Source organism: Chinchilla lanigera, unplaced genomic scaffold (assembly GCF_000276665.1).
Source record: "Chinchilla lanigera isolate Chin_1 unplaced genomic scaffold, ChiLan1.0 scaffold00009, whole genome shotgun sequence".
NCBI lineage: Eukaryota > Metazoa > Chordata > Mammalia > Rodentia > Chinchillidae > Chinchilla > Chinchilla lanigera.
This window is the reverse complement of record NW_004955410.1, coordinates 31,801,778-31,826,974: the sequence shown is the minus strand read 5'-3', so window position 1 is coordinate 31,826,974 and position 25,197 is coordinate 31,801,778. Positions and strand designations below refer to the sequence as shown.

General features: G+C 41.2%; 1 protein-coding gene across 1 annotated transcript in view; it reads right to left on the bottom strand.

Moving 5' to 3' along the window:
- Nucleotides 1-7,687: 7,687 nt before the first annotated feature.
- Nucleotides 7,688-25,197, bottom strand: part of Gars (glycyl-tRNA synthetase) — a gene marked incomplete in the record, with an annotated part of 40,634 nt that continues 23,124 nt past the window's right edge. The window contains 9 exon segments of the mRNA XM_005377501.2: nt 7,688-7,987; nt 9,258-9,448; nt 10,108-10,201; nt 12,777-12,886; nt 14,223-14,308; nt 17,906-18,051; nt 18,803-18,910; nt 21,664-21,828; nt 22,921-23,083. Of these exon segments, the coding sequence (XP_005377558.2) occupies nt 7,862-7,987; nt 9,258-9,448; nt 10,108-10,201; nt 12,777-12,886; nt 14,223-14,308; nt 17,906-18,051; nt 18,803-18,910; nt 21,664-21,828; nt 22,921-23,083 (1,189 nt within the window).

Sequence of the window (25,197 nt, the reverse complement as noted above, 5' to 3'; positions counted from 1 at the left end):
CAGCATTCCCGGCTGTCACAGCCTACAGCCCCATGATACCAGGAAAGAAAATGTTCTTTAAAGATCCTCCTGCCTAAACTGGGGCCTGGTTTAAATTAAAAACTTATCTTTTTGGAAGTTTCTTACACGATTAAAGCCCCTGAGGAAACACTGGCCATCTAAAAGGAACAGGAAGACATTTTGCAATTCCAAAGTAACTTGTGAGTAAAATGTCTATAAGCACCATAACCACCAAACCCCAGGAGTAATTTTTGTGTGCATAAAAAGATATCCAAACTCGCACTGGGGCACATGCCTTCATGGCACTGGTCACTTTCCCACATGAAGGTATAACTCTCTCTGTATCTCCTTTTCAATAAATTCTGCCTAGACTTCTGCATGGCCTCTGTGTCCTAAATTATTTCATCAAGGGCAGAAAGAACCAAGGGTCAAGGAAGTGAAGGGCCAGTTCCTCGCTGTATCAGGACACTTTAGCCAGGGCTGGGAAGGGTTTGCATAAAGAGCTGTCCCTTGGTGGCCCTGGTGGCTTGGTGGCAAGGGGCACAAGAGAGAGATTTGAAAGAGGAGACCCTCCACCTGGGAGCCTCACTGGGCCTTCCCTCTTAGCCAACAGGGTGGCCTCTGGCAGCAAGCTTTGGAAGTCAGTCTTTCCAGCCTCAGTGGGGTCTAGAAATTGCACGCGCTGTGGACGGTGTAGGAGCCAGCAGTCAGCAAAACGCTTGTGGCATTTCTTTCCACTACACTCAAGCCCATGCATGCTTGTGAACTGCGGAAGGGGAAGGTAGGGACCTGTCTTTCTAGAAACCTCTAGGGAAGGCAGCTATAGCAGGAAAGGAGGAGGCGTGCGTAAAACATGCAAATTTACTCATCAGTATGCCCAGTATGGCTTCCAGGCTCTGTCCCTAAGGCACCAAGAATTCTCCTGGGGTGGCTGTGCCACTTGGAGATGTTAATGAGCAGGAGGAATGGGCACGAGGCAGCTGACATCACTGCCCTTTGTGGACTGAGTTTTCTCTAGGCTTCCTGCTAGAGATTTCTCTGGTGCAGCAGCCCCTGGCTCTCCCAATCACACGGGGCTATGATATGTTGCTCCAACCCCAGCTCCATCACTATGGCCTCAGCCTCTGAACTGCAAACCCTGCCCAACAGCCCCTTCTAGGAAGACTTCTTGTTAACCTGTCAGACATGTCCCCTTTGGGAGTTCCTACAGCTGTCCCCACAAGCTCCACTGCTGGGCTGGGAACGCCTGGGGGCCATAGGCCAGAGTTTTGCACCCATAGGAGATCTAGAAACATTGGTTCAAACAAATGGGTCTTTCCTATTTGTTCCACCCAGAGCTGGTCAACCAGCAGGCCTGTGTTCACTGCTAGCCAGACAGAACAAAGGCATGAAGCAATTCATGTGCTTTGCACAGGGGGAAAATCCACTCTCTGGCTCCACACCCAGCACCAGAGCCTAGGGCCAGTTCCTGAGTGAAGGCATCTCCCTCCCCACTTCATAGATGTCAGAAGCATCTGCACCAGGCCCTGCAGACTCCTGGCATGTCCTCCCGTTAACCTCATCCAGGGACTCCCAAGTCTGGTGCCTCCTGACTTCCCACTGCAGAGGATGTGGCCTATCCCTTCACTTCCTAAAAGTGGAACCAGATATAGATGGTGTCACTTCTCGCAAGTGTCCCAGTTCGTCTGGGTATACGATAGGAGCCACAAACACTACTTGAATAAATGAATGGTGAAAACTAGGTTGACAGTTCCAAGTGTTAACTACTGCACTCGGGAATGATCAAGTAAAAGGGACCTTCTGAGGCTGTCCTGAGTCCCATTTTAATAGCTGCTCATTGGACAAATGAGTATGTAAAGGCCCTACTGCTTCTCAACCCAAGGAAAACTATTGCTCAGCCTCTGCTGTGAATACAACAAAGTCATTAATAGTGCTTCTTAATTAGCTTTGCGGGGCACTGAGTAAGGTCCCCTCTGCTTCCCTGAGACCCAACAACCCACCATCATGGGTCTCCATGGGGGGTTCTTTGCTCAGGAAGGCAGAGAATGTGAAAATTCATCAGTTCTCCCTTCCAACCCAAGTTCCAGTCTCTAGGTTCTCTGGCCAAGGCCAGTGGGTGTCCATGAGGACCCCTGCAGCGGCCTCATTCCTTCTTGTTCTTCCTGACCAGCCCAAATACCTTCAGTTTACCGGGAGAATCCCTGCCCACCCCATCCTCATTTGCCCTTTCAGTGACCTGCACTGTGCTCTGTGGTAGACCATGCCGCTCATTCCTAAGCAAATGAGCCCCCAGCCCTGGTGTTTCCAAATCCATCCCATCCCCCAGTTTGAAACAGACCTGGGGTGCCCCTGCTCCTCTGTCGCAGACTTGAATCTTAAGATCTTTATACCTGAAGGAATGAGGAGCCAGTGCCAGATTCCCATAGAGAAGACGGGTCTGAAGAAAGAGGTCCTCCCTGATCTGCAGCCACAGCTGGACTTCATCAGCTGTGTGCCCCACAGACATGTGATAGATCCATTTCTACAGAAATCCTTCAAGGAACCACGGATCCACGTTTAAAAGATCTTGGCCTCAAGAGAAAGCTAAAATGCTTGCCGTTAGCTAATACGAATTCCCTAAGTTGCTGGTACTCAGGCCTGGCTACGTATCAGAAGCACCAGGGAACATTAAGCAGGCCTCTGAGCCCCAAAGCAGGTCTTAGAAATGACTTCACTCTGTGAAGAGGCCACAAAGCTGAACTCCAGGCCTCTCCCTTCTCCCATAGCACACCACTGTAGTGGGAGGCCTCATCTCTCCCAGCCAGGCCAAGCATGCCTCAGCAGCCATGTTTGCTGTCTGGGAAGTTTATGTCCCTACCACCAGGGTGTGAAAGGCTTGGGGACAGGACCACATCTGAACTGGCCCTGTCCCCACTGTCCACTCTGAACTGTCAGCCCCAGAAAACGGGAGTCAGTTTCTCTGAAGGTATTTCACCGACCCCCAACACTCTTGTCCTCAAAAGACCTTGAGGTCTTATGTTGCTCTGCCTGGACCCTTTTCTCAGAGTTTACATGTTTTAGAATTTTAAATTCACTACTTTCACATTTATGATTTTAATAGATAATTATAAAACATCTTTCTCATGTCAAATGAAAAATGACTGTTATAGTTCATATTACCAGTTTCTCCAGCTATGGTTTCCTGATGTATTTATTCCAAAGGGATTTGAAACATCATTTCCTTTAAAAAGGGCACCATAATGGGCATGGTGATGTATGCTGTAATCCTAGCTACTCAGAAGGGTGAGGCACAGTAGGGCTGGGGATGTAGCTCAGTGCTTCCTGAGGTTCAATCTGCTATACTGCTCCCCACCCAGCCCCAAAGAAAGCATCATCACGTCACTAAATACGGGAATTTGCCTTGGGGTCTCTAACCAGCTATGCCATGGCTGAACAAAGGACCAAGTTTTGAGCCAAGGGTTGAACTGTGTATGTAGTTATTTTGAAGTCATTTTTAAAATGAAAATACAGAATGTGGGAACCAGCTATCGTGGAACATGCATGTAATCCCAGCTACTGGGATACTGGGGTGAGGGGATAGCAAGTTTGAGGCCAGCCTGGGCAACTTAGTGAGACCTTGTCTCAAAGTTTTACAAAAAGGCTGGAATATAGCTCAGTAGCCCAGGGTTCATTCCCTACTACAGGAAGGGAAAAAAAAAACGAGCATGTGGGAGCTACCCTGCTGGAGAAGATTCATTCAACTATTTACCAAGTGCCATTAAAGGCCTTGTCCTGGGTGATGAGAATACAGCTGTGAACAAAAAAGATGCAAATTCTTGTCCTTATGGAGTGTACACTGCAATGCAGTCACTGACAACCACGGTAAGCACTGAGTGTTAAGTGTTGAGGAAGAAAAAGCAAGCTGGGAATGACACAAGAAGCTATGCGTCAATGGCACCATGCTGAAACCTGAGATCAGACGGGGTAGGGGAGACAGGGAATGTAGGAGTAGCTGAGGGTATGGTACCGGGGAGGGCTGGGAGTCTGTGTCCTGGCCTGGGTTGCTGGGGCCACAGGAGAAGAGCTGGCAGGGACACGGAGGGCTGTGGGAAGGGGTAGAACATGCAGTTGTTATTCTAAAGGAAAATGAAAAGCCACCAAATTTTGGGAAAGAATAGGACTGCTTTGCTGCTTTGCTGCGGGGTGGAAGACAGGTCATAGAGAGGCAAAGGTACTACCAGGAGTTCAACCTATTCACAGAAAATCAGGTAAGCCCCCAGGGTAGTGGCCAAGAAGGTGATGAGAAATGGCCCAACCATGGACACAAAGTGCAAATGGAGCTGACGGCCTGAAGTAGCACAGGACAGCGTTGCTACGGAGAGGATAGGCCAAAGGCGTCTATCAATTGGCAAGCTTGCTTCACAGTTCCTTTCCCAAAAAAATGGGAAGTCTGGACTTTTCTTCCATTTTAAAGCTTGTCAGTTATGAGGTTTTTTTTCTTCTTTCCCACAATTTCATTCTATTTAATCTCACTGTCAATTAACTCACACTCAGATGCAGAACAGTGAATTTTGATGAGCCAAAAAAAAAAAACCCTTTAATTAGCCTAAATTGTTTCAGTTAGCATAACTGCTTTTCAGCTCATTGTTGGTGATTTAGTTTTTAGACCCAGCAACTGTAGTGCTGGCTGTTGAGTCTCCACACTGGCTCCTTTCTGCACTAGGTCCTGCATGTTAGAAAAGGACAGGGGGCTCTGCTCCCAGTGACAGAAGGGCTCCTCTTCCCTGGCCTTGGATGAAGGCATGGAGAGCACAGGAGCTCTCCCAGCCGGACAATGGATGAGCCAGGGCTAGGAGCCAGCTTATTTCCAGCCCAGAGGTTGGAGCAGCCCTCTGCTCTTCAGCCCCACCACCTCCGCCCTGCCAGAATGCGGCTGCAAAAGGTTACCCAGGGAAACGAAGCCCCAGTGCTCACCCCAACCCCACATCTGCCTTATTCATGGTCTCACTGCAAGGTTCTTACAAATTTGTGGTCTCAAAGAAGACTTCCTTCTGTGAAGGCAGTGAGTCCACCATTTCCCATGGGAACAAAGTGACCAAGTATAAGAGTAGCACTAGTGGCTCTCTTGAGGAACTTTCAGGAAAAATACTGATGTTCATGATCCCATCCTAGAAAAATTCATTACATTCAGTGAAGGTGGGGCCCATACAAGAGTATTTTTGAAAGTGTAAAGGATTCTAACATCCAGCCGGGGTTGAAAACCATGGCCCTAACATCGTTTACTGAAAGGACTGAAAAGGTGCATCATTTTTATCACGCAAGGAAGAAAAACTGTCCAGCATGGGACCAGCTCAGGGCAGGGGCTCTTAGGAAGCAGGGCAGAGCTGCAGTCAATCACTAGCAAAGTGCTCAAATCACATCCTAATTTCCAGAGAAGACATTAATTCCATCCAGGGTCTTAACACAGTTACCACTGAGAGGCAGTCCAATAATCAAGACTTATGGAACAGGCAGGAAGAGGTGAATTTTGAGGCAGAGCAAAAATTATTCATCCATTCACTTAGTGAATCTTCAGCTAAATTTCATTTTGGTGATAGCCAAACACCAAAATCACCTGCCCTACTTATAAATTACCAGCAACAAACTGTGTAAGGTTCTATACTGTGAGCAGTGCTCTCATAGCCTCCCCACTGTCACCTTCACCCAAGACAAGTAACAGCTCTCCCTTGTCACAGGAGGCCCATCCCACCGCAGCTACAGCCGGAGATGGATCTCCGGGGTATCTGTTCTCTCAGACACTCCACCAACACCATCACGGCCGTTAGTCTGAAACTATACTGGTTAAGGAACAGTAAATAAGAGTGAATCTATCTCAATGGACTCATTCAGCAAAATAACTTTGCAAGTTCTGTCACCAAGAACTCGGGACACCTGACACCTGTAGTACTACCTCATGAAACTCGTAAAACCATTTCCGTCACATGACGTGGTGATGAATTCCTTTTCTGGGACCATCTGTACTCCGTGTTTCACTATCTGAGCTGGTGAATAGTATTAAGGTGCTGGACTCCTGCAGAAGTCAGGTACAGGCTCCTTCTCTAGACATAACTGCGCATTATATCTGACTGAATGTTCTGAAGTAAACCTAAGAAGTTTAGAAGCACTTAATTACATGTTCTGTGCATGCTGTAGAGACCAATTAGGATGTGAGCCTTTCCCATCACTCTGACTTTTGGGGAGAGTAAAAACAGCAGAACTTTTGAGACAGTGCTACTTACCCGGCTCTGCTCACCCTACCTCCCGCCGCATACAAACAAGTACAAAAACAATTACTAGAAGGTCTCCAAGCTTCACACCTGGCTTGGTAAGGACCCAGGCTTTAGACAACAGGCTTGAGCAGAAGTGTGCATGATTGTGCACGTGTGCACTTTCATGTGTAAAGGGCCTCTTTACTTAGAACACAGCTCCACACTCACCGGTGCTTAAAATCAGGCAAACAGGGTAGAAACAGAACCGAAGAGTTCTGCTCTGGCCCTGTCATCATTGAGGTGGTCGGGCATGCTGGAGACGTGGGTATTCTCCTGGCAGGAACCATGCACTGCCACCGAGGAGCGGAACAGAGAAAGGGAGGGCTTGCAGATCTAACACCCAGCCCTCACCCCAGGGCAGATGCGTTTCCACTGAAGAATGCTGTGGTTCCAACCCCTTTATGATGTAAGGTAGGTAAATCCCAGTTTGTTTTATCTATCTTCCCCCATTAATGAGCTCATAAAAACCTGCGGTGATTGCTGTTTCTCCATGGAGGTACTTACAGCAAGAGGAAGAAAATTACTGGGAAGGACAGGAAGTAAAAAGCCTTCTGCATGGAGGCCACCCACCCCTCCGTACTGTACAAAGTCCAAACTCTGCAAACACAGAGCTGCTAAAATTTGCACAGCCTTGTGTTTTTTTTGTTTTTTGTTTTTTTTTAAAGAAATAAGCATTCTATATAAAAACAAGATAGCAGCAAAGTGCCTTAAAATTAAGTCCAACATGTCTAGTTTTGAATAAAGACGCTGGTAGATAAGAATTGCTAAGTCAGACAAAACAGGTGGGGATCCTTCAGCATCAGGAGCCCACTGATTTCCAGGACTACCAGAGAACCAAGAAGCAAGCTTGCCTTGAAAGAGAGGGCTCTCCCGTCCAGGCCCACCCTTAGAGACTATGCATCAGGGTTGGCAACCAGGGGCCCAATCACCAACACACTGCCCCCGCTGCCATCCTCTGCTCCGGCTCCCCCAGCCCTCCCCCAGTCTTTCCCAGAAGCCATTTTACCACTTGGAGACGGCTGTCTCTTTAGTACAATGTATCACTTTCTCAGAAAAAGAGAGGAGGAAAGATGAGTCCATAGACAAAGTAGATTAGCTTAGAGCGAGCCGAGGTTGGAATGGGGAATGCTGGTAAATGGGCATGAGGAATTTTTTTAGAGCGGTGAGTATGTTCTAAAATTGGATTGTGGTGGTGGCTGCACAGCTCTGTAAATATACCAAACATCAGTGAACTGTACATTTAAAACAGGCTAATTTTATGGCACGTAGTTTTTACTCCAATAAATTATGCTGTTAATTTTTAAAGTGTATCTGTTGTGTTTAACATTAAGTCTAATCAAAGGTGGAAAAAGCCGCTTTGCTGAAAGAAACTGTGGAAACACAAGCACATGAGTTCCAAATCAGTTCAGAATTCCTGCAACTTTAATTGTGGGATAAAATCAGGCAGCCACTGAGAATAAAATGCAGTCCCTGGGAGCAGTCAAATGTTGTTCTTTTGGTTTTTTTGGTAAAGTGGACATGGTGAGAGTTAAATTTTTATTAACACATGTAGCCTAAAGTTGCAAAAGTTGTCCTCATTCCTCGATTGTCTCTTTTTTACCAGTCTCTTGACCTTCAAAGACAGGATACCTGGCCTCCACATCAGCCCATGTGATGCTGCCATTGGCCAGATCGCGGACTATGCTGGGTAGTTCAGAGATCTGGCGGGGAAGAGAAGACCAAGCGTCAACCAACTTGTGCCACATTTGTATAATGACAACGTTTCCTTATAAACTGGTCCTACATGTCTCTTGCCACTCCCTGGGCCTCTACTTAATTACACTCACCCCTCACCCTCTCCTGCTAGGCCTCAGTTCATGTTCTTCTTCCGGCCCACAAAGCTTACCACCCCCGCCGAAAACTCAGTCTAGTCACAAAGCCTTTCCTAACTTCTCTAACTCTTCACTTTGGCTTGAAATTGCTTCACATGCGTTATACTTCACTCTTCAAACAGGAGTCCCAGTTGATGGCAGTCCATCAAGTAAAGGTATGAAGGGTACCAGGCACTCCAGCTGTTCCTCAGCCTCCAGCAAACACTGGCTGACACATAGCAGTGGTCCTCAAACTTGAGTATGCAACCAAGTCACGGGTAAGGCTTGCTCTTCCGACGCCCAGTTCCTGATGTGCTAGGTTTGGGGTGGAGGTTCTGCTGAGCTAACCAGTGGCCAGATGATGCGAGGTCACAGGTCCAGGGACCATACTTTGAAAACTATGGCCAGATGGGAATATAGGTCTGGGACAGCCAGATCCGGCTTGTAAGACAAGGCAGAAATTTATGCCTTGTACAGTAGACTATAAATTCCTTGGGGAAAAAAGCAGTCTTTTACTTCTGCTTTGCAAACTACTAACTCTATCACGCTGAGCACACAATAGGTACTCTAACCAAATACCTGCTCAAAGTTAATAAATCAGCCAGGCAGCTGTCAACTAAAGTGGCCACTCTGTCCTTTCCCTTATCACCCTCCTTCCCTTTTTATTTCCTTTCCATTAAGCAAAATTATTGAAACATTATTCACTGTTTTGAATGGATTATGCCAGAAGAATTTATGTATATAAACATGCATACGTTTCTATAGAAATGGATAAAAATGTCTCAGTCCCCAAAAGCCTGCCAATAAAACTATGGCAACAGCCTCTGGCATCACATTTCTCTTGCCCAATGCACAAACAACTATAAAAGCAAACTGCTGGAGAATGAGCCCAGAGCAAATAAATGACTATAAAATGTTAGAGAAGTGCTAATGGATATTTTCATAATTAAGCCAAACAGATTTGGGAATCTGCGCTTCGTCTGATACAAGTCTATCATTAAAATGACAAAAGAAAAAAAAAACAAAGCAGAAAAGTAGAGTATAAATAAAATCTAACTCAAACTAGTCAGAACTGGTGCATATTTCCAAGATTAAAAATGCCAAAGTGACGGGCCATTACCTCTGCTCTGATCTGCCGCATGGAGTCTCGGTCCCTCAAGGTTGCAGTGTGAGGGGTCTTGTTCACCGTATCAAAATCAATGGTGATGCCAAAAGCCACGCCAATCTCATCAGTCCTGGCATAGCGCCTTCCAATGGACCCAGAGGAGTCATCTACTTTGTGAGACACGCCATTCCTGGTCAGAGCTTCCGCTATCCGAAACAGATGAAGTAATGACAAAGGCACAGAGTAAGTCTCAGTGTCACCTGAATGCTGTCTTACACACTTGGGAAGCTTATAAAAGCAGCCAAAACAAGAGAACAACAAATTCCAGTTGTAAAAAAAAGAGAAATCCTGTAAGTTTAATAAATCCCTCCCTGTAGTCCAAACCTTCCCTCCCAACTACACAGGATACAGCTGCAGGGGACCAAGTGTTGGCTAAGGAGCCAAGACCAGGAGTTGGGTCCTGGCACCACTAGCTCTAACCCGAGCAGTCCACGGATTCCTTCCACTGCCCATCTGTGAGGGAAGTGGGCGGCACCCGATGATCCCCAAGGTCCCTTTCAGTGCTATGGACGTCATGGTGAGGGCTGTTGCACTTCATCCAGGTTCCCCCCGGTGAAGAGGGCACACAGCCACCATGAGAAGTAGTCTTAAAATCAAGCTCCTGGGCCCTACCCTCATTCACTCAATACTAGGATAAAGCACTCTGAAAAAGCACACTTTCTCTTCAGAAATAAGAGCAGAAGCAAAAATCACTTAGATTTGTTCTTATTCAATCCATATTTTCATTGAACTAAATGATACATTTCCTAAAACTGAGTCTACTTAATGGTGTTCCCATGGAGATTATCCAAGTGGATTTGCTTACATAATTCCTTGACAAACGGCATGAACTCCTGGTTCTGGCTGAGCGGAAGGACGGAACATTTGAATGGAGCAACCACAGCAGGGAAACTGAAGAACTGAATGGTTTAAAAAGAAAGAAATCCAAAGATGTTATTTTATATATACCTAAATGTTAATGTACCGCACCACACAATGTAAAAACTGGTGGGTGTCCAAGCATCACTTCACTGTCAAATCACCAGAAAGCAAGATACAAAAGGCAGTATGACAAGAAAGAACCAGACTCAGAAACATCTAGTGTCAGCTCTGATTTTGGATCAACTTGGGGAACTCTTTCTAAACATCAGTTTCTCCATCTAAAACATGGGTTTTTATGATCTATCTGCTCTGTTTACTTCACAAGTCTGTCTTTTAAAAAGTCAAATGATGTGAAAACATTCTGAAAGCCACCACCTAGGCAAGATGGTAACTTTTTGGTCCCACATAAAAGGCTTACTTCTTTCTGCAGAGACCGCCTGGAGAAATCCCTTACAATCAAGTAACAAGCAGCAATGCCAAAATCACAACCCATTCTGTCCTTTAAGAGAAGACTCCATGAGCCTTAATGACCAACTAAAATCTTAATTAGTACCCAAAAAACAGTACAAAACCACCAAAAAAATATTCTGCATCCCTACACTGAAAATTACAGCCCTCCAACTCTGCTCTGTAAAGTTTCTGAGTAACTGAGCACTCAAAGAAAGCAGGTATTCTGTGGAAAGCAAACTAGCCTACCACTTTGGGTGAGAAATGAGCGCAGAAGGCAGTTCTTAAATAATATTTGTACAAAAACATTCACTTGAAGGACAGCACGTACAACTTGGAGTGAGTTTTTCCTATAGAAATAACGAATAACACAGGTTTTGTTTGGATCCCCACCCAAGCTTTAATAACTGATTGTGCCAAACAATGGCAAATATGCTATTCTAAGTGAACCCTGCACTATAGCAGTACAGTTGCCTGCATTCCAGAATTTTCAGAATTCAACTCCCCTTCTCCATTAATTTCATGTAATGAGAAAGAAGTAGGAACCTGCCTTTATAGAAAAAATATTTTTTAATTTCACTAGCGATGTTTTTATATCAAATTTATAGGCAAATGGGTTGAGGTACTAGGTGCCATTAATTTAGAAACATTTTTGGCTTCCCAAAGCCTAATCAAATCTCTCTTCAAGATGGGACTCTCTATGCAATTCATAAAACACTGTCACTAATTTATTCTTGTTTAGCTTCTATGTCTATTAGAGCTCTAGTTACAGCAATATTGTTAGATTCAAAGGAACAGCTAAAAGATTAAAAAATACTTTTTATTAGAAAAATAAGCAGGAAAACCATTAAACACACTTGACATCTAAAAAGAATATGTTCAGTTATGCAGATCAACCTTCCAAAAGGACCGAGCCTTATACTCTGCATATCTGCTGCCAGCCCAGGTCCCCACTACCTGCTGCAAGAATGAAGGGCTGTTCCTTCACATCAGAAAGTAAAGACGTAACTTTAGGGTAGATACTAAAAGAGCAACTTTATTATCCACATGTTACAGTAGTGCGTCGGACCTTTTAAAACACTGGCACCAGGCATTTGCTAATTCATTCTTCAAAGTTAAATGCTCTGAGAAAAAAATACAGACTTGATGCCCAGCATCGTATGTGCTCTGCTTTAGAACAGGGAAGCAAATGAAACTGTTCCACTAATTTGATATGCACACCCTCTCCTTTGTAGCCATTCTTCTCACTGGTTTTCATGGAATCACTGTAGAAATTAAAGGAGTACAATTCCACAGGCAGAGGTGAGGTGAGAAGGGTGAAGTAAGGCGGACTGAGGAGATAAAGTGGAAGGTACGGAGTCACAGCTCAGAACCACGAGAGCCTGAAGAGAACTGGTAGGAGCTGAAGAAGACTCCTTAGAAACTTCTGTATTCAGTAATGCTTGAGGATCAGGAGAGCTAAACCCCAGGCACTGCCCAGTTTATGACCTCTGAGATCCACATACTAGAATCAGGCTGGATTCTTCTTTAAAACAAACAACCAAAGAATAATAAAACAAACCTCCACAGATCTCTAAGTCTCAAACTCTGAGAATCAGTGCCTCTGGAATATAATCTACGAATTTACATCTTCACCCTAAGCGTATGCCAGGTGATTTTATGCAGTATAAGAGGGTTCCCTTGAGTGCTTGACAGGTACATAGACACAGTTTGGTGGTTTACTCAATTCTATAAGCCTTCTCATCCTTCCTTCCCAATTTTCTGAAAATAAGAATGCACCCAGAAAGTATCACTCACCCACTGATGCAACACACTTCCCCAGAGGCTCTGTCTCAGAAGAGTGTGCCAGCGACTAAAGCAACGGGTCCCAGAACAACCTACACACACTACACCTAAGCAAGGCAACACATAAGTGCTTGCTTTGTAACTTGCTATGCAAAGATGACTCTAGTACATTACAGCAATGACTACTCCTTTTAAGGAAAAGTCCTTTGCAAAAGAGGGAATTCACCTCCTTGCTCAGCCCCCTTCCCTTTTGGCAAAAAATCAATTTCTTAGAAACTCATGTAGATCACTGACCTTTCGTACTTTTTTAAAAAGCTAGGGGAAGTGATTTTCTTGTCCAGTATTTCAGTAAATGTGAGCACGTTGTACAGGACAGCTTACCGTTCTCTGTTCATCTCCCTCTCGTACATGGAATGTATGTTCAAGTATAGTATACATGATCCTGCCCAGGCCAAAGGAGGGTTCAATGACGCTCGGAACAACTTCTTCCACTGCAAAATGACAGAAACTCAGTCACATTCTCTCGATGCATTTCAGATCTTATCTAAACAATTCTTAGCACTAAAAACGTCTCTAATCTAGATGGCTTGCTATCTCTGTTCATCAGAACCTACAAAGAATCAGAACCTACAAAGAATTACAACCTTCATAAAAGCTATTCCCTAGTAGGAAACACAATGCCTTCAAAGAGAAAGTTGGAACGCAAGAAATTTTCACCAAATTTAATTCTTTGTTCACACAGCAGAAAAATGAAACTAGAGTCACAAGACCATTCCTTCCCCAGCTGATAACCAAACACAGCAGCAACTACACTCTACCATCTGCCTTGTCTCTTCAGAAAGCATAATAAACTGTGAGCTTCACTAAAACTAAAAAATCTACCACCATAGCTGAAAAATTAACATTAGGCACATTCTACCAGGGGTCCCTCCAGCTCTTCCCATAGGCAAGACTATACCTGCGGTACTCTGGAAATGCATTAATAATTATTATTTACTATGGAAAGGAAAGGAGGCAGTAAGTACTGTCCAGGCTTAAGGTTATCTGACTATGACCTTGGAAGATTTATGTTTTATGGGTAATGAGACAACAACTACCACCAAAACCTCAGTTCTAAAGAGAAGCTGCTTGTTTTGTCTGTGATAAAGAATAAGAATATATTTTAGAAATACGATCAAAATATTTTCCTGCCCTCCTTCTATGGCATCTGAGTTAACAGCAAGGTACCATTCTCAAATAGCCACCAGGATGACAGCTAAAGCCCCCCGACCCAAACGGGCCCCCACTGACTCCAGTATCGTAGACCAAGAGCAAATGGGAAGGCAGGCCTAGTGTTTCTACAAAAGGCAGCTGCTTAAACACCACTGCTGTCTCTAGGAGCTTCATGCCAGCCACAAATAAGCATAGTGCCCTTCAAATATGCATCGAATACTCAATGCCCAATTTCTAGCAATTGTTCTACAAAATGATCGCTCCCCTTAGCTTCTTAAAAAGTATGAAAGGTTGCTGATCTAAATGACATTTTAAGTTCATTTTTTGCCAAAAGGGGAGGGGACTGAGTGAGGAGGTGAGTTCCTTCTTTTGCTTAAGAAACCAAAGGACTTTTCCTTAAAATCACCAAAAAAATTTTAATCACAGGTATTCTTAAAATGTACCGCAGAACACAAGAAACATAAAAGGCAGTATTATAGATTATTTTGCAGTATGACTACGTTGATAAAGGAAAAGATTTTTCCTTTTCTTCTCTTTGAAATTTCTGTAATACAGTTACAACATAAAACAACATTTTTAAAAATTCAGGAGTAGTAATTTTTTTTACAAATTTACCATGGAGTGTTTTCTGGAATCTCTTCACACTGACCATGTCTTTTGTTAATTGAAATGTTTTTCCTTCAGTTTCAATAGTGAATTCCCTATTTTAAAAAAAACCAACACACGTAATAGTTAAAATATGCATCTCTATGCCTTCATTTAAACAAGTTTTGCAGACTGATAAATTGCTTTTCACTTTAAGTACAATATAAATTTGGTCACCTCTCTTGGTATGATAGTTGAAGTCAGATCTAAATTATCTCATAAGTAATACCAAATTAAGCATCACCCTAATTATGACACCAAATAATATTCTGGGGAGACATGCAAAAGTTGGATTCATTTGTAAAATTCCAGAAATGACTTAATGACAAATTCTTCCAGCTTTGAAATCAAGGCTAAACCAAAAACAAGTTTTTAAAAGCTCAGTTTCATGATAACACATCTGACATAAACAGGTCTGCGGGTAAAATGGCTACTATTCCCTTTACTGTCCCAACAACTGTACAATATGAGCCAGCTTGCCACCTTACAGAAAGAACCTTAAAACTCCCACACTATTTCTAAACTAAACTAGCACTTACGCTGATGAAGATAAGGTTAAAAGAAGTTCAATGACTGTGCCATGTGTTGACATAGAGTACTGTCCCACCCCTCCCACCCGTCACTGGCTGCCATATTCCGTTACAAAACATTTCACATAATGCCTGTATTTCAGCTTAGGAAGTATTTTCTCACATCATGAAGATCTGTTCCGATTTCTCTGGCATTCACTCAGAGCAGCTCAGTTCTGAGAAAGAGCCCTCATGTGGCTGTCCTGAAGCTGTACAGCTGGCATACACTATAGCCGCATTTTGCTAGTTTCTACCAGTGACAATTTCATGCCTCATTTGAATGTTATAACTGGTTTCTTCTGGTTTTGCTGTTCTGTCTGAAGTTTGTGTGTGCAGGCATTACATACCTACAGTGTCACAGGTATTCTCTCTCAGAATACCACTCTAAGTACAGAGTAGATAACTGCTATAAAAGAGCTGTAATTAGCAGAGACAGCCATTACTTGAGAATTCATAAAACAAACTGCCTTATTTGTGAATAATGACCTCTAACTACTGATATAACCATGTAGCTCAGAAATAGGCCTGCTGATAAAATCAGCATTGTTCTCATGACAATGGATGTTCAACACCTCACTTGATATTGTTTTGGCACTGCTGGAACATCAGAAATGTTTTAAACGCTACCAGTCACAAAATGGATACTTTTATCTCCAACTTGACAAAGTTCATCTTATTTTAGTTTTTGACAAGTATACATATACAACCACCATAGGCCAGAACGCTCCCTTAGCTCCCTCTCTCAGCCAATCACATATCTGCTTTCTGTTATCAAAAACTGTATTTCTCTTGCCTAGAGTTTCACATATAAACTGTAGTGTAAGGCTTCCTTCATTCAGCTGAATGTCTACAGTGGGTTGGCAAATCTGTGAAGAAGCAGATATGAAATACACAGGACTTGGGACCGTATGTGATTGCTTGTATTATTTTTTATGTTATTTTTGGTATTCTTTGTTTTCTTGAACAACCTCTTGAAAGTGCAAAAACCATTCTTAGCTAGAGGTATGTAACAAAAAAAGTATAACTGATGGTTAGCCTGCACTTGAAAGAATATGTACTCCAGTTACTAGAAAGACTGCTCTGTAAGTAGCAGATTGAAATGATTAAGAGTGTTTATATCTTCTAACTCATTTTGATGTTTGTCTACTTGCTCTCTACCAGTTACTGAGACCGACATGCAAATCTCCAACTGTAACTGTGGAATTCATCTGTGTTTTGTCAGTTCGTTCCGTGTATTTTGGGGTTCTATTTTAGCTGCACATGCATTTAGGAGTGATGCCCTCTTGGTGAACTGACCTGTTTGTTATCAAATGCCCCTCTTTGACCCTGATCATTTCCCTTGGTCTGAGTATTAATTTCCTTTGTTTAATAGTAACACAACCATTCCAACTTTTGGTTAATATTTGCATGAAAGACTTCTTGATTCTTTTACTTTTAAATATATTTGTGTACTACTGCTACAGTGAGCTTCCTACAAACAGTATTGAATTGAGTCTTGTATTTTCAGTCAGTCAATGGCTATTCATTCCAGTGCTTAAATCATTTTATTAAATGTAATTATTGATATTACTGAGTCTAAATTTGCCATCTCACTGGTTATTTTCTATCTGTTCCATCTGTTCTTTGTTCCTTTTCCTCTTCTACTGTCTTCTTCTGGAATATTTTTTATTGTATTTTAATTCAACTTTGGTTTAACTATGCTTCTTTGGATTTTGTGATTTTTCCAGGTAACTGCTCTGGAGTTTACTGTGTGCATTTTCTAACTTATCAGAGTCTTCCTTAAATAAAATCACACCACTTAACATATAAAATATGTATTTTATAATAGCATATTACCAATTCTTTACTCTCATCTTTTGTGCTATTGATGGCACACACTGTACCTGCCTATATAAATTCACTATATATTGCTGTTTTTACTTGAACTGTTTTCATTTGAAAGTACTTCTTTACTTTTATAAAAGACATTTTTGCTGGGTGTAGAATTTTTGTCTTTAAGCACTTTAAAGATTTCATTCCATTTACTGTGGTCTGCATAATTTTTGGCAAACTATCATTATCTTTGTTGGTTGTTATACAATGTTCCCCTCCCCTGCTTGCCAGATTTTTCTCTTTATCTCTATTTTTCAGTTTGATTCTCATATGCCTTCGTGTGGTTTTGTGTTTAACCTGCTTAAAGGTAAGCTTCTTGAATCTCTAGGTTTGTAGTTTTAATCAAATTTGAAAATGTTTCAGGTACTATATCACCACAAATTTTTTTCTACTTACCCTCTTTCTTTCTGTGACTCTCAATTATGTTAAACTGCCTCCTACTACTCCATGAGAATTTTTTTCTCCAGTCTCTTATTTTCTATGCTTTGGTTTGAATAGTTTCTGTAACTATGTCTTTATGTTCAATGATTTTTCTTCTGCAGCGTTTAATCTACTCTTAGTTTCCAGTGAAATCCTCACTTGAGGTATTACCTCTAGGTGTTCCATTAGGTTCTACTTCCACATCTCCCTCAATACGTTCATGCTTTAATATTCGTGAGACCAGGAAGCATATTCATAACTACTTTAATATCCATACATATTATTATATAATTGTTTTCTCCGGGTGTTTCTTTCAACTGACTTTTCTCCCCATTATGAGCTGCATTTTCCTTTCTCAGGTATAGAGTAATTTTTTATTGTTTGCCAGACATTATAAATTTTACACTGTTTAGTGCTGGATAGTTTTTAAAATTCCTTTAAACACACCTCTGTCTCTTAAAATCATGCTTCAAGCAATTTCATAAAAAACTTCAAAGGAGGAGCAAAAACTTGAGAGATTCAGCTTTTAAACCTTCCCGAGACACTACCTTAGACACATCTCCTCCTCTAAGAAAATTATTAGAAAAATAAGGATTTTTATAGTCCATTTCAAATTTACTTCTAGACTAAGATGTCAAAATCCTAGCAAAGACAATCATCCAAATACAGCCATGACACAGTTCTTTTCTGCAAAACATTTCTACAAAAACTAATCTCACCCTAACTTTTAGAAAGACAGAAACAGGACAGATCTGAATGGAGCTCACATAAAAGTAACCATCTTTAACTTACCCTTTCTCATTTAGAAGCTTCTCCATTTCCGTAATATAACATTCATCACAAATGGCAAGGTACTCCATCACCAGTTTTGCATCCTTCTTATACGCCTTACCAACTGCTCCCTTATTGGGTTCAAACTGAACAACATTAACTGTTTTGTATGAAATAGTCAAGGAATCACAAAACATGGCACTATCTCAGTGTTTTAGAAAGTGGCCTTGAAATCAATCAGCAACTCACAACCAACACGTAGTTCTCTAGTAGAACCTTACATCCTGTTTGTTTATGCTGATTTTAAGTGAAAAATGAAATAAGTAGCTATATGATCATTCAGAGAAACTTCACTTAGAAATAAGGAAAGACGATCAAAGCTACATTTCAGCTGGGCATGGTGGCACACGCCTGTAATCCTAGCACTTGTAGGCTGAGGCAGGAAGATCACTGCAAGTTCGAGGCAAGCCTGGGCTACAAAGTGAGCTCAAGCCCAGCCTGAACTACATAGCGAGACTCTGTCTCAAAGACCAAAAAAAAAAGCTACATTTCAGGAGTGAGAGAAAAAGGGTATTATTTAATGGGCAGTACAATTCAATCCCTAGCATTGAAACTTTTGGTAACATTTATTCTAAAATGTCTAACACATTGCTTGCCTGGCAAGCCTGAGGTCATGAGTTTGATGCCCAGTACCAAAAAAATAAAAAATAAAAAATAAAATAAAATGTCCAACACAGTAAGATTACAAGTCCAGAGAATGGGAAACAAGCAATGAGGGAGGTAAACTCATAGGCTTACACAAGTGCTACAACAATTCCAGTCATCTCCACCCATCCACAGAACGAGATCCAGCCTGGGACTTACACATCAGTCAATTTGGCTTTAGCCCCAAACATTTGGAGTGACCAGAAAGGATATGGGTTCTTTCAGGGGTTTCTCAGCTACAAGAGGGACTTTGGTGGCTCGTGCATGACAGGAAAGGTCATAACAGGAACGATCAGCACATCCAACAATCTCAATCCAGCCCTAAGAAGACAGAACAATAAAAAACATTTACTGCTCACACTCCATTTGTTCACAAATGCATCAAGATAACTAACCCTTTGCAACATTCAAGGACAATTCAATTAAAGGACCACCTACCAGACTTCATAAATTTTTGAAAAGATAATAGTTTGATATGTTAGGCAGCTAACATGTCCTATAAAATGTAATTCAATTGTACACAAAGCAGTCATATTTCCTGGATGATTTACACTGCCACATTTCAACTGTGCAGTAAACATATTTTAGGAGTTAATTAAATAAATGGGAACCTAGATAAAAGCTATAGATATGGTTCAAATTTGTAAGTAAGATTCAAGATGAATTTGGCAGAAACCATACTCCCAATGGATGAAGTACCTACTGACTGCACAACTTGCCATCAGATGGCTGGCTAAACACAACTCCTCTAGCTATGAATGTCAGCATCTGTGCTAAGTTTACTAGACAAAAGAAAACTCAGTACAGACTACACAAAGGTTAGGTTGCAGAATAAAACTGCAGCATTACAATCACATTGGTGCCAGTGAGTTCATTCATCACTGGGGAAAAGGGTGTACTGGGGACTGAACTCAGGTCAGGGCCTTCACATCTACATCCCAAGCCCTTTTTAAATTGAATATCTGATCCTCCTACCTCAGCCTTTCACAGTGCTGGGATTACAGACACATACCATCACATTTGGTTTATACGATAGTTTTAAAAAGCAAATTTTTACATGATTTTCAAAGAACCTACCATGGATTGACTGCTTATGCGTCTCCAAAATTTTTAACCTCCAGTGTAAAGGATGAGGAGACTTTAGAAGGTGATGAGGTCACGAAAGCAGAGCCCTAATCAATGGGATTAGCCCTTACAAAAGAAAGCCCAGAGAGCTTTCTGATGTCTTTCCACTACATAAAGACATAACAAGATCATAACAAGATCTCAATCTGCAACTCTTATCAGAACTATACCACACTGGTGCCCAATGACAAAGAAAGTATGTGAGACCCATATGTGATTCATGAAGCCAAATGTATTCACTTCTTCACCCCTTATAATGTCTGCCAGTCCCCATTACACAGAAGCCACATAAAACTCTCGTAGGAAGAGAGGAATACAATTAGAAAGTTCAACTTTCTACATGATGTTCTTCAGAATTATTTTTATCTTTCACTTTTGTAAAAATAAGCCCTAACTTTTTAGTATGACTAACTTTATTTTTAATTAGAAAATGAATCAGTAAAAAACACCTCTTTAAAAAGTGAACCCAATGGTCCTGAGCTAAAGTAGTCTATGTAGATGGAGAGGTCTCCCCCTTCCACCAAGGGGAATGCCAGGCTCTCAGGCCCCTTGCTGTGGAAGCCCTGAGGCAGGGCAACTCTCCCTTATTCAAACATCTTTTGTGGCAAAGCCTCAGTATTTGTGTTTGTATTTGATGGGGTGGGAGCACCAGAGAGGAGGTAACCTGGAGATCTCTGAATGTTACGAAGTACACAGAATTTGAGAAAAGACAGTTCTTAATGAGATCAAAATCTACTATTCTATTCCCTAAATCTACCAAATAGGCTAAGATCACTATAACTTTGTTTACTCAACCAGACCACCATGTCTGACGTTCACTGTCCCTCAGGAATGTTACTTACAACACGGGCCACCCCACGAGCATGCACCTCAGCACTGCCCCACCCTCTACCTTCTCTTGTTCTCTGAACAAGCTGCCAAATTTCCAAAGGCTCCTCCCGGGACACAAAGTAGGTCCTTCCTTAAAGAATGCAGGAGCCAAGTACTTTTTCTGTGTTTTTGTTCATTTAAAACCTACTTTATTTTCACTTATACCAGAGCAACTGTTCTCTAGCTGGATATACACTGGACAGGTCCCCTCTGGGTCACGGTTCATTAACTCAGGAAATGGCCAGCCCAGCCTCTCTATCTATACCATTCTCTAACTTATGAGGCTGAAGCAAATTCCCCTGGGGAACTTTTTTTCCTATTTCATAGGAGGTTTTTATTTTTATATGTTTATTTTTTTAATTGAAAATTTAAATTTTAAATTGACTTTTATAATTAAATTATTTTAAACTGACAAATAGCTGCATATATTCAGAGAGTAAAACGTGACATTTTGATACATTCATACACTGTAGGATGAGCAAATCAGACTAACTTAATATATCCATCACCTTATGTACTTATTTCTTTGTTGTGAGAACATTTAAAATCCATTCTTTTAAGAATTTTGAAGTTTATTTATTCTTATTATTATTATTAACCATAGTTACGACACTGTGCACCAGAGCCCCAGAACCTGCTCCTCCTCCCCGTGAAACTTTGTTGCTTCTGCCCAGCGTCTCCGCTGTTCACCACAGGCACCGGCCTCTGGTAACCTCCATTCTCCACTTCTATGAGTTGGGCTTTTTCAGAGTCCACATAAAAGTGAGATCCTGCAGCGTTGGGGTTTTTTTGTTTGTTGTTTTATTTAGTATAATATCCTGTACACTTATCCACTTTGTTGCAAGGGACAGAATCTCCTTCTTTTAAAGGCTAAATAGTACTTAGTGTGTGTCTATACCAAGTATTATTTCATTCATTCATCCACTGATGAGAACTTGCTGTTTTTACTTTTTTTGTTTTGTACAGACAAAGTTCTCCTTTTGTTCCACTCTGCCATGAAGCGTACAAAGGGCAATCCTGGTATCTGTTTTTCTAAGTTAATGTGAAACCACTCCAAAAAGCCATTCCAGTCTACATACATAGGACGTTTTGGACTCAGCATCCCAGCAGTCACAGGCATAGTGAGCCATCTCGTTCTCCATGTGCTGCCGGAAGCGGAGTTTGTCTGGAGATACGCCAACCTTCATGAGGTAGAGGTAGATGCGGCCAATGAAATAGCCTAACACTGAGTTGTTGATCACCCCCTAAATAAATATGCAAGCAAGCACAGAGAAAGGAAAAGGATAAATACACTTAATGACTAACTCATAATGTACTGAGAAACGTTCAAAACAGAAGGCAAATTATTTTTTCCTGCTTTCAGAATACTTTCAAGTACCCAGAATGTGATCTTGATTATTTTTAAAGAGGTTAATGTCAAGTTAACAACTGTTAAGAATGGGGTTGTTCAAAATATGTCCAACATACTCAACTAAGTCAGAAAAAAATCAGCCCAACGCTACATACCTTCTAAATCTACAGTGCTAAAGATAATATCCACAAATACCCCAAAGCATGGTAATGACATTTCCTTCTGAATTAATAAAATTAATGCGACATGTTGAGGAAGTGTTAATGCATTCTTTGATGTACCCACTGAAATTTGTGTGCCCTCTACAGAACATGTGATACTACAATTTTAGTACTGGAAGGATCTTAGAAATCATCTAGCCCCATCTGTAAAACGGCCAACCTCTCCTTGAATATTTTTAGGGCCAGGACGCTCACTGTTGCCCAAGGCAAGTCATTCCACTGCTAGGCAGCAGTTACTGTTACAAAGTTTTCACTCACTCATTTCTCAGGCAAACATGCAGGAATTCTGCTCATGCAAGGCCTTATCCTGACTGCTATGAGTAACGCAAGAGGTTTGAATCCGGTGGGCTTGCTTTTCCCTGAGTTAAATCCTGTCGCCCCCAAAGTTGTACACACTTAAAAAAACTGCGTCGGTGAGGCAGTTCTAATCAAGATCTAGTTTTCAAGTGCTCTGCTAAATAGTTCTTCCACATTTAGCCCCATGGTCAAGAAACCGAGATGTTCAGATTTTTCTCTCACTATAACACTGAGCTATAAATACTGTATAAAAACAAATACTACAGAGGGGTTAAAGCTGAAGTTAGTGTACATAAGGCTCTGGGCTTAAGCCCTAGAACTGCAAACAAACAAAATACAACATAATGTGACTGTATAAAAAAACAAAATGACTGCTAAAATATTTTTTCATCCAGTATACAAAGAACTCGGTAAGTGTTGCAAGCCTTGAACGGGCATGATCTAAATTAAGTCCTCTGGAATCTTACCTGTTCAACAGCATCCCCTAGGCGCATTTTCCGAGCAGACTGCCCAGTGACTTGGGCTTTTGCTGAATACAAATAAAGATAGATGTCTGCTACATTCTGGAACTTGGGATGGTCTTTCTCATTGGGATCTACAAAGTGCTCAATTTCTGCCATTGTGAATTCTCTGAAAGTAAAAACAGAACAGATAAAAATCTGACTACTTAACAATGAAAACAATAAGGCCCCTATTTTCAACTTCATTCTACAATGATGTAGGCCTCAAACTACAGAAATCGCTTATCACTAAATACAAAATTATTTCCTAAGTGAATGACTAAAACATTTTGGATTAGGTTTGTCTAGGTGATTGTTATTTATTAAAACATTAATAACTGGCCTGGGGATACCTCAGTGGAAGAGTATATACTTAGCATACCTAAGACCCTGGGTTCAATCCCCAGAACCAGAAGTAATAACATAATAACTTTATTGCTCACTATTGAAAATAATCAAACTTCTCTCAAATATTAATTCCTTCTATCTAGTGACATTACTTACAACTGAAAATTATTTTTACAAAGCAGATTGATATCACTTTTTTTTTTTTTTTTTTTTGGTACTTAGAATCAAACTCAGGACCTCATGGTTGCCAAGCAGGGGCTGCACCTCTGAGCTACATCCCCAGCCCTTAATATAGCTTACAAAATTAGAAAACATAACCAAATGCCACACACACATAAAGAAAAAAGATACTGAACAGTGATATCCAAATCAAATAGTTTTCCCTAAAGCACCAGTAAGTCTTTATAAATATACACTAAATGCAGCAACTGTTATTTATTCTTGAAAGAATGGGAAATTAAAACTGTAGTGAAATGGTACTTTCATTTCTATACCAATGTGATTTCTTCTTTTTTACTGATCTAAACAAGTAAATGATTGATAATAGCACTATACAGACATTTCTTTAGAGTAACAGCTATTTAAATAAAGTGTTATTCAAGGCAAAGAACACGAGGCATGAATTGAACAAGCCAACATCAAGCTCACTGTATAATGAAGAAATAAATATGCACATAGCAATGGTTTCCCAAAGAGATTTCTCTGAATAGCAGTTTAGTAACTACTGTAGGGGAGGGAAGATTTTAAGTTAATTTTATGAGCCAAAATCAAATCTCTCTTCTTTTTAAAGAAAAAAAAATCTTATTTGCTGGTGTACTTTTGTGATTATCTCAGGTGTTTTAGAAACAACGTAAAACTGCTTAAATGATTCCTAAAAACACATGAAATACACTGCAAAAAAGTTTTACTTTTTAAATTTTATTTTTTAATAATATTCCTTATTGGGGTCTGCAGCACCCATGTCTTATAACTGTCTTTCAACACTATTTTTTTTTTATTTGATTCAAATTTATTGGTACAATTTAGGTATATATAATGATCACACTCACTGTACAGAATTTCTGTTTGTGAATGTCTTGATTCTTCTTTTTTTACTTCATTTCCATCCCCTCCCTATTCACAAAACTGTTTCCATTTTATCCTTCTTTTCTCATTTTTTTCTTTCCCTTCTTTCCTTTCCTTCTCCTACCTCCCTTAGTTCCCTTTTCCCTTTGAACAGTTTCTTCCTATTTCCCAATATCTATTGTACATTTTGGTTCTTACAGTTTCAACACTGTTAAACATCTGCACACACAGGAAAGTGAGAGAGAATACTATTTGTCCTCATCCAGCTTGCAACTAGGCTAACAGGAACCAAACATCTACAAGGTGGGACAGACAAATTAATAACCCAGAAAGGTGCTGCCGAAGTTTTTCCTTCTGTTCTGTCAGAAAATCTCAGTGACTATAACTAGTAATAGTGTGCTTGAAACAGTATGCTTGAAGTTTGCTGAGAAGATCCTAAGTATTCTCGAGGAACGATAAAGGAAAGCTAGGAGATAAGGAAAAGTGTAATATTAAAATTATACTTCTAAAAAAAAAATACTGCAACTTTAGGACACAAAGTCAAGCTTTTTTTTTCCCCCTTCCAGAAAAAACACCTACAGGCCTTGAAGACAGCAAGTCTGTAAACTGGGCTCTGAGCCGTGCTTTTCATCTGTAGGCTGCGCTCCCTCCTACCAGCCCTATCCGCAGGAAGCGCCACTGAGAACAGCATAGCTCAGCTTCAAACATGTGCATCTGTAAATGGTTTGCATTTTAACAAAGCCCACCAAATGGGTAAACCCAACGGACGCTAGAATTCATATCCAGGTAACTCATTTGGGACCCTCCTGAGGCCCATCAATACAGCAGCTC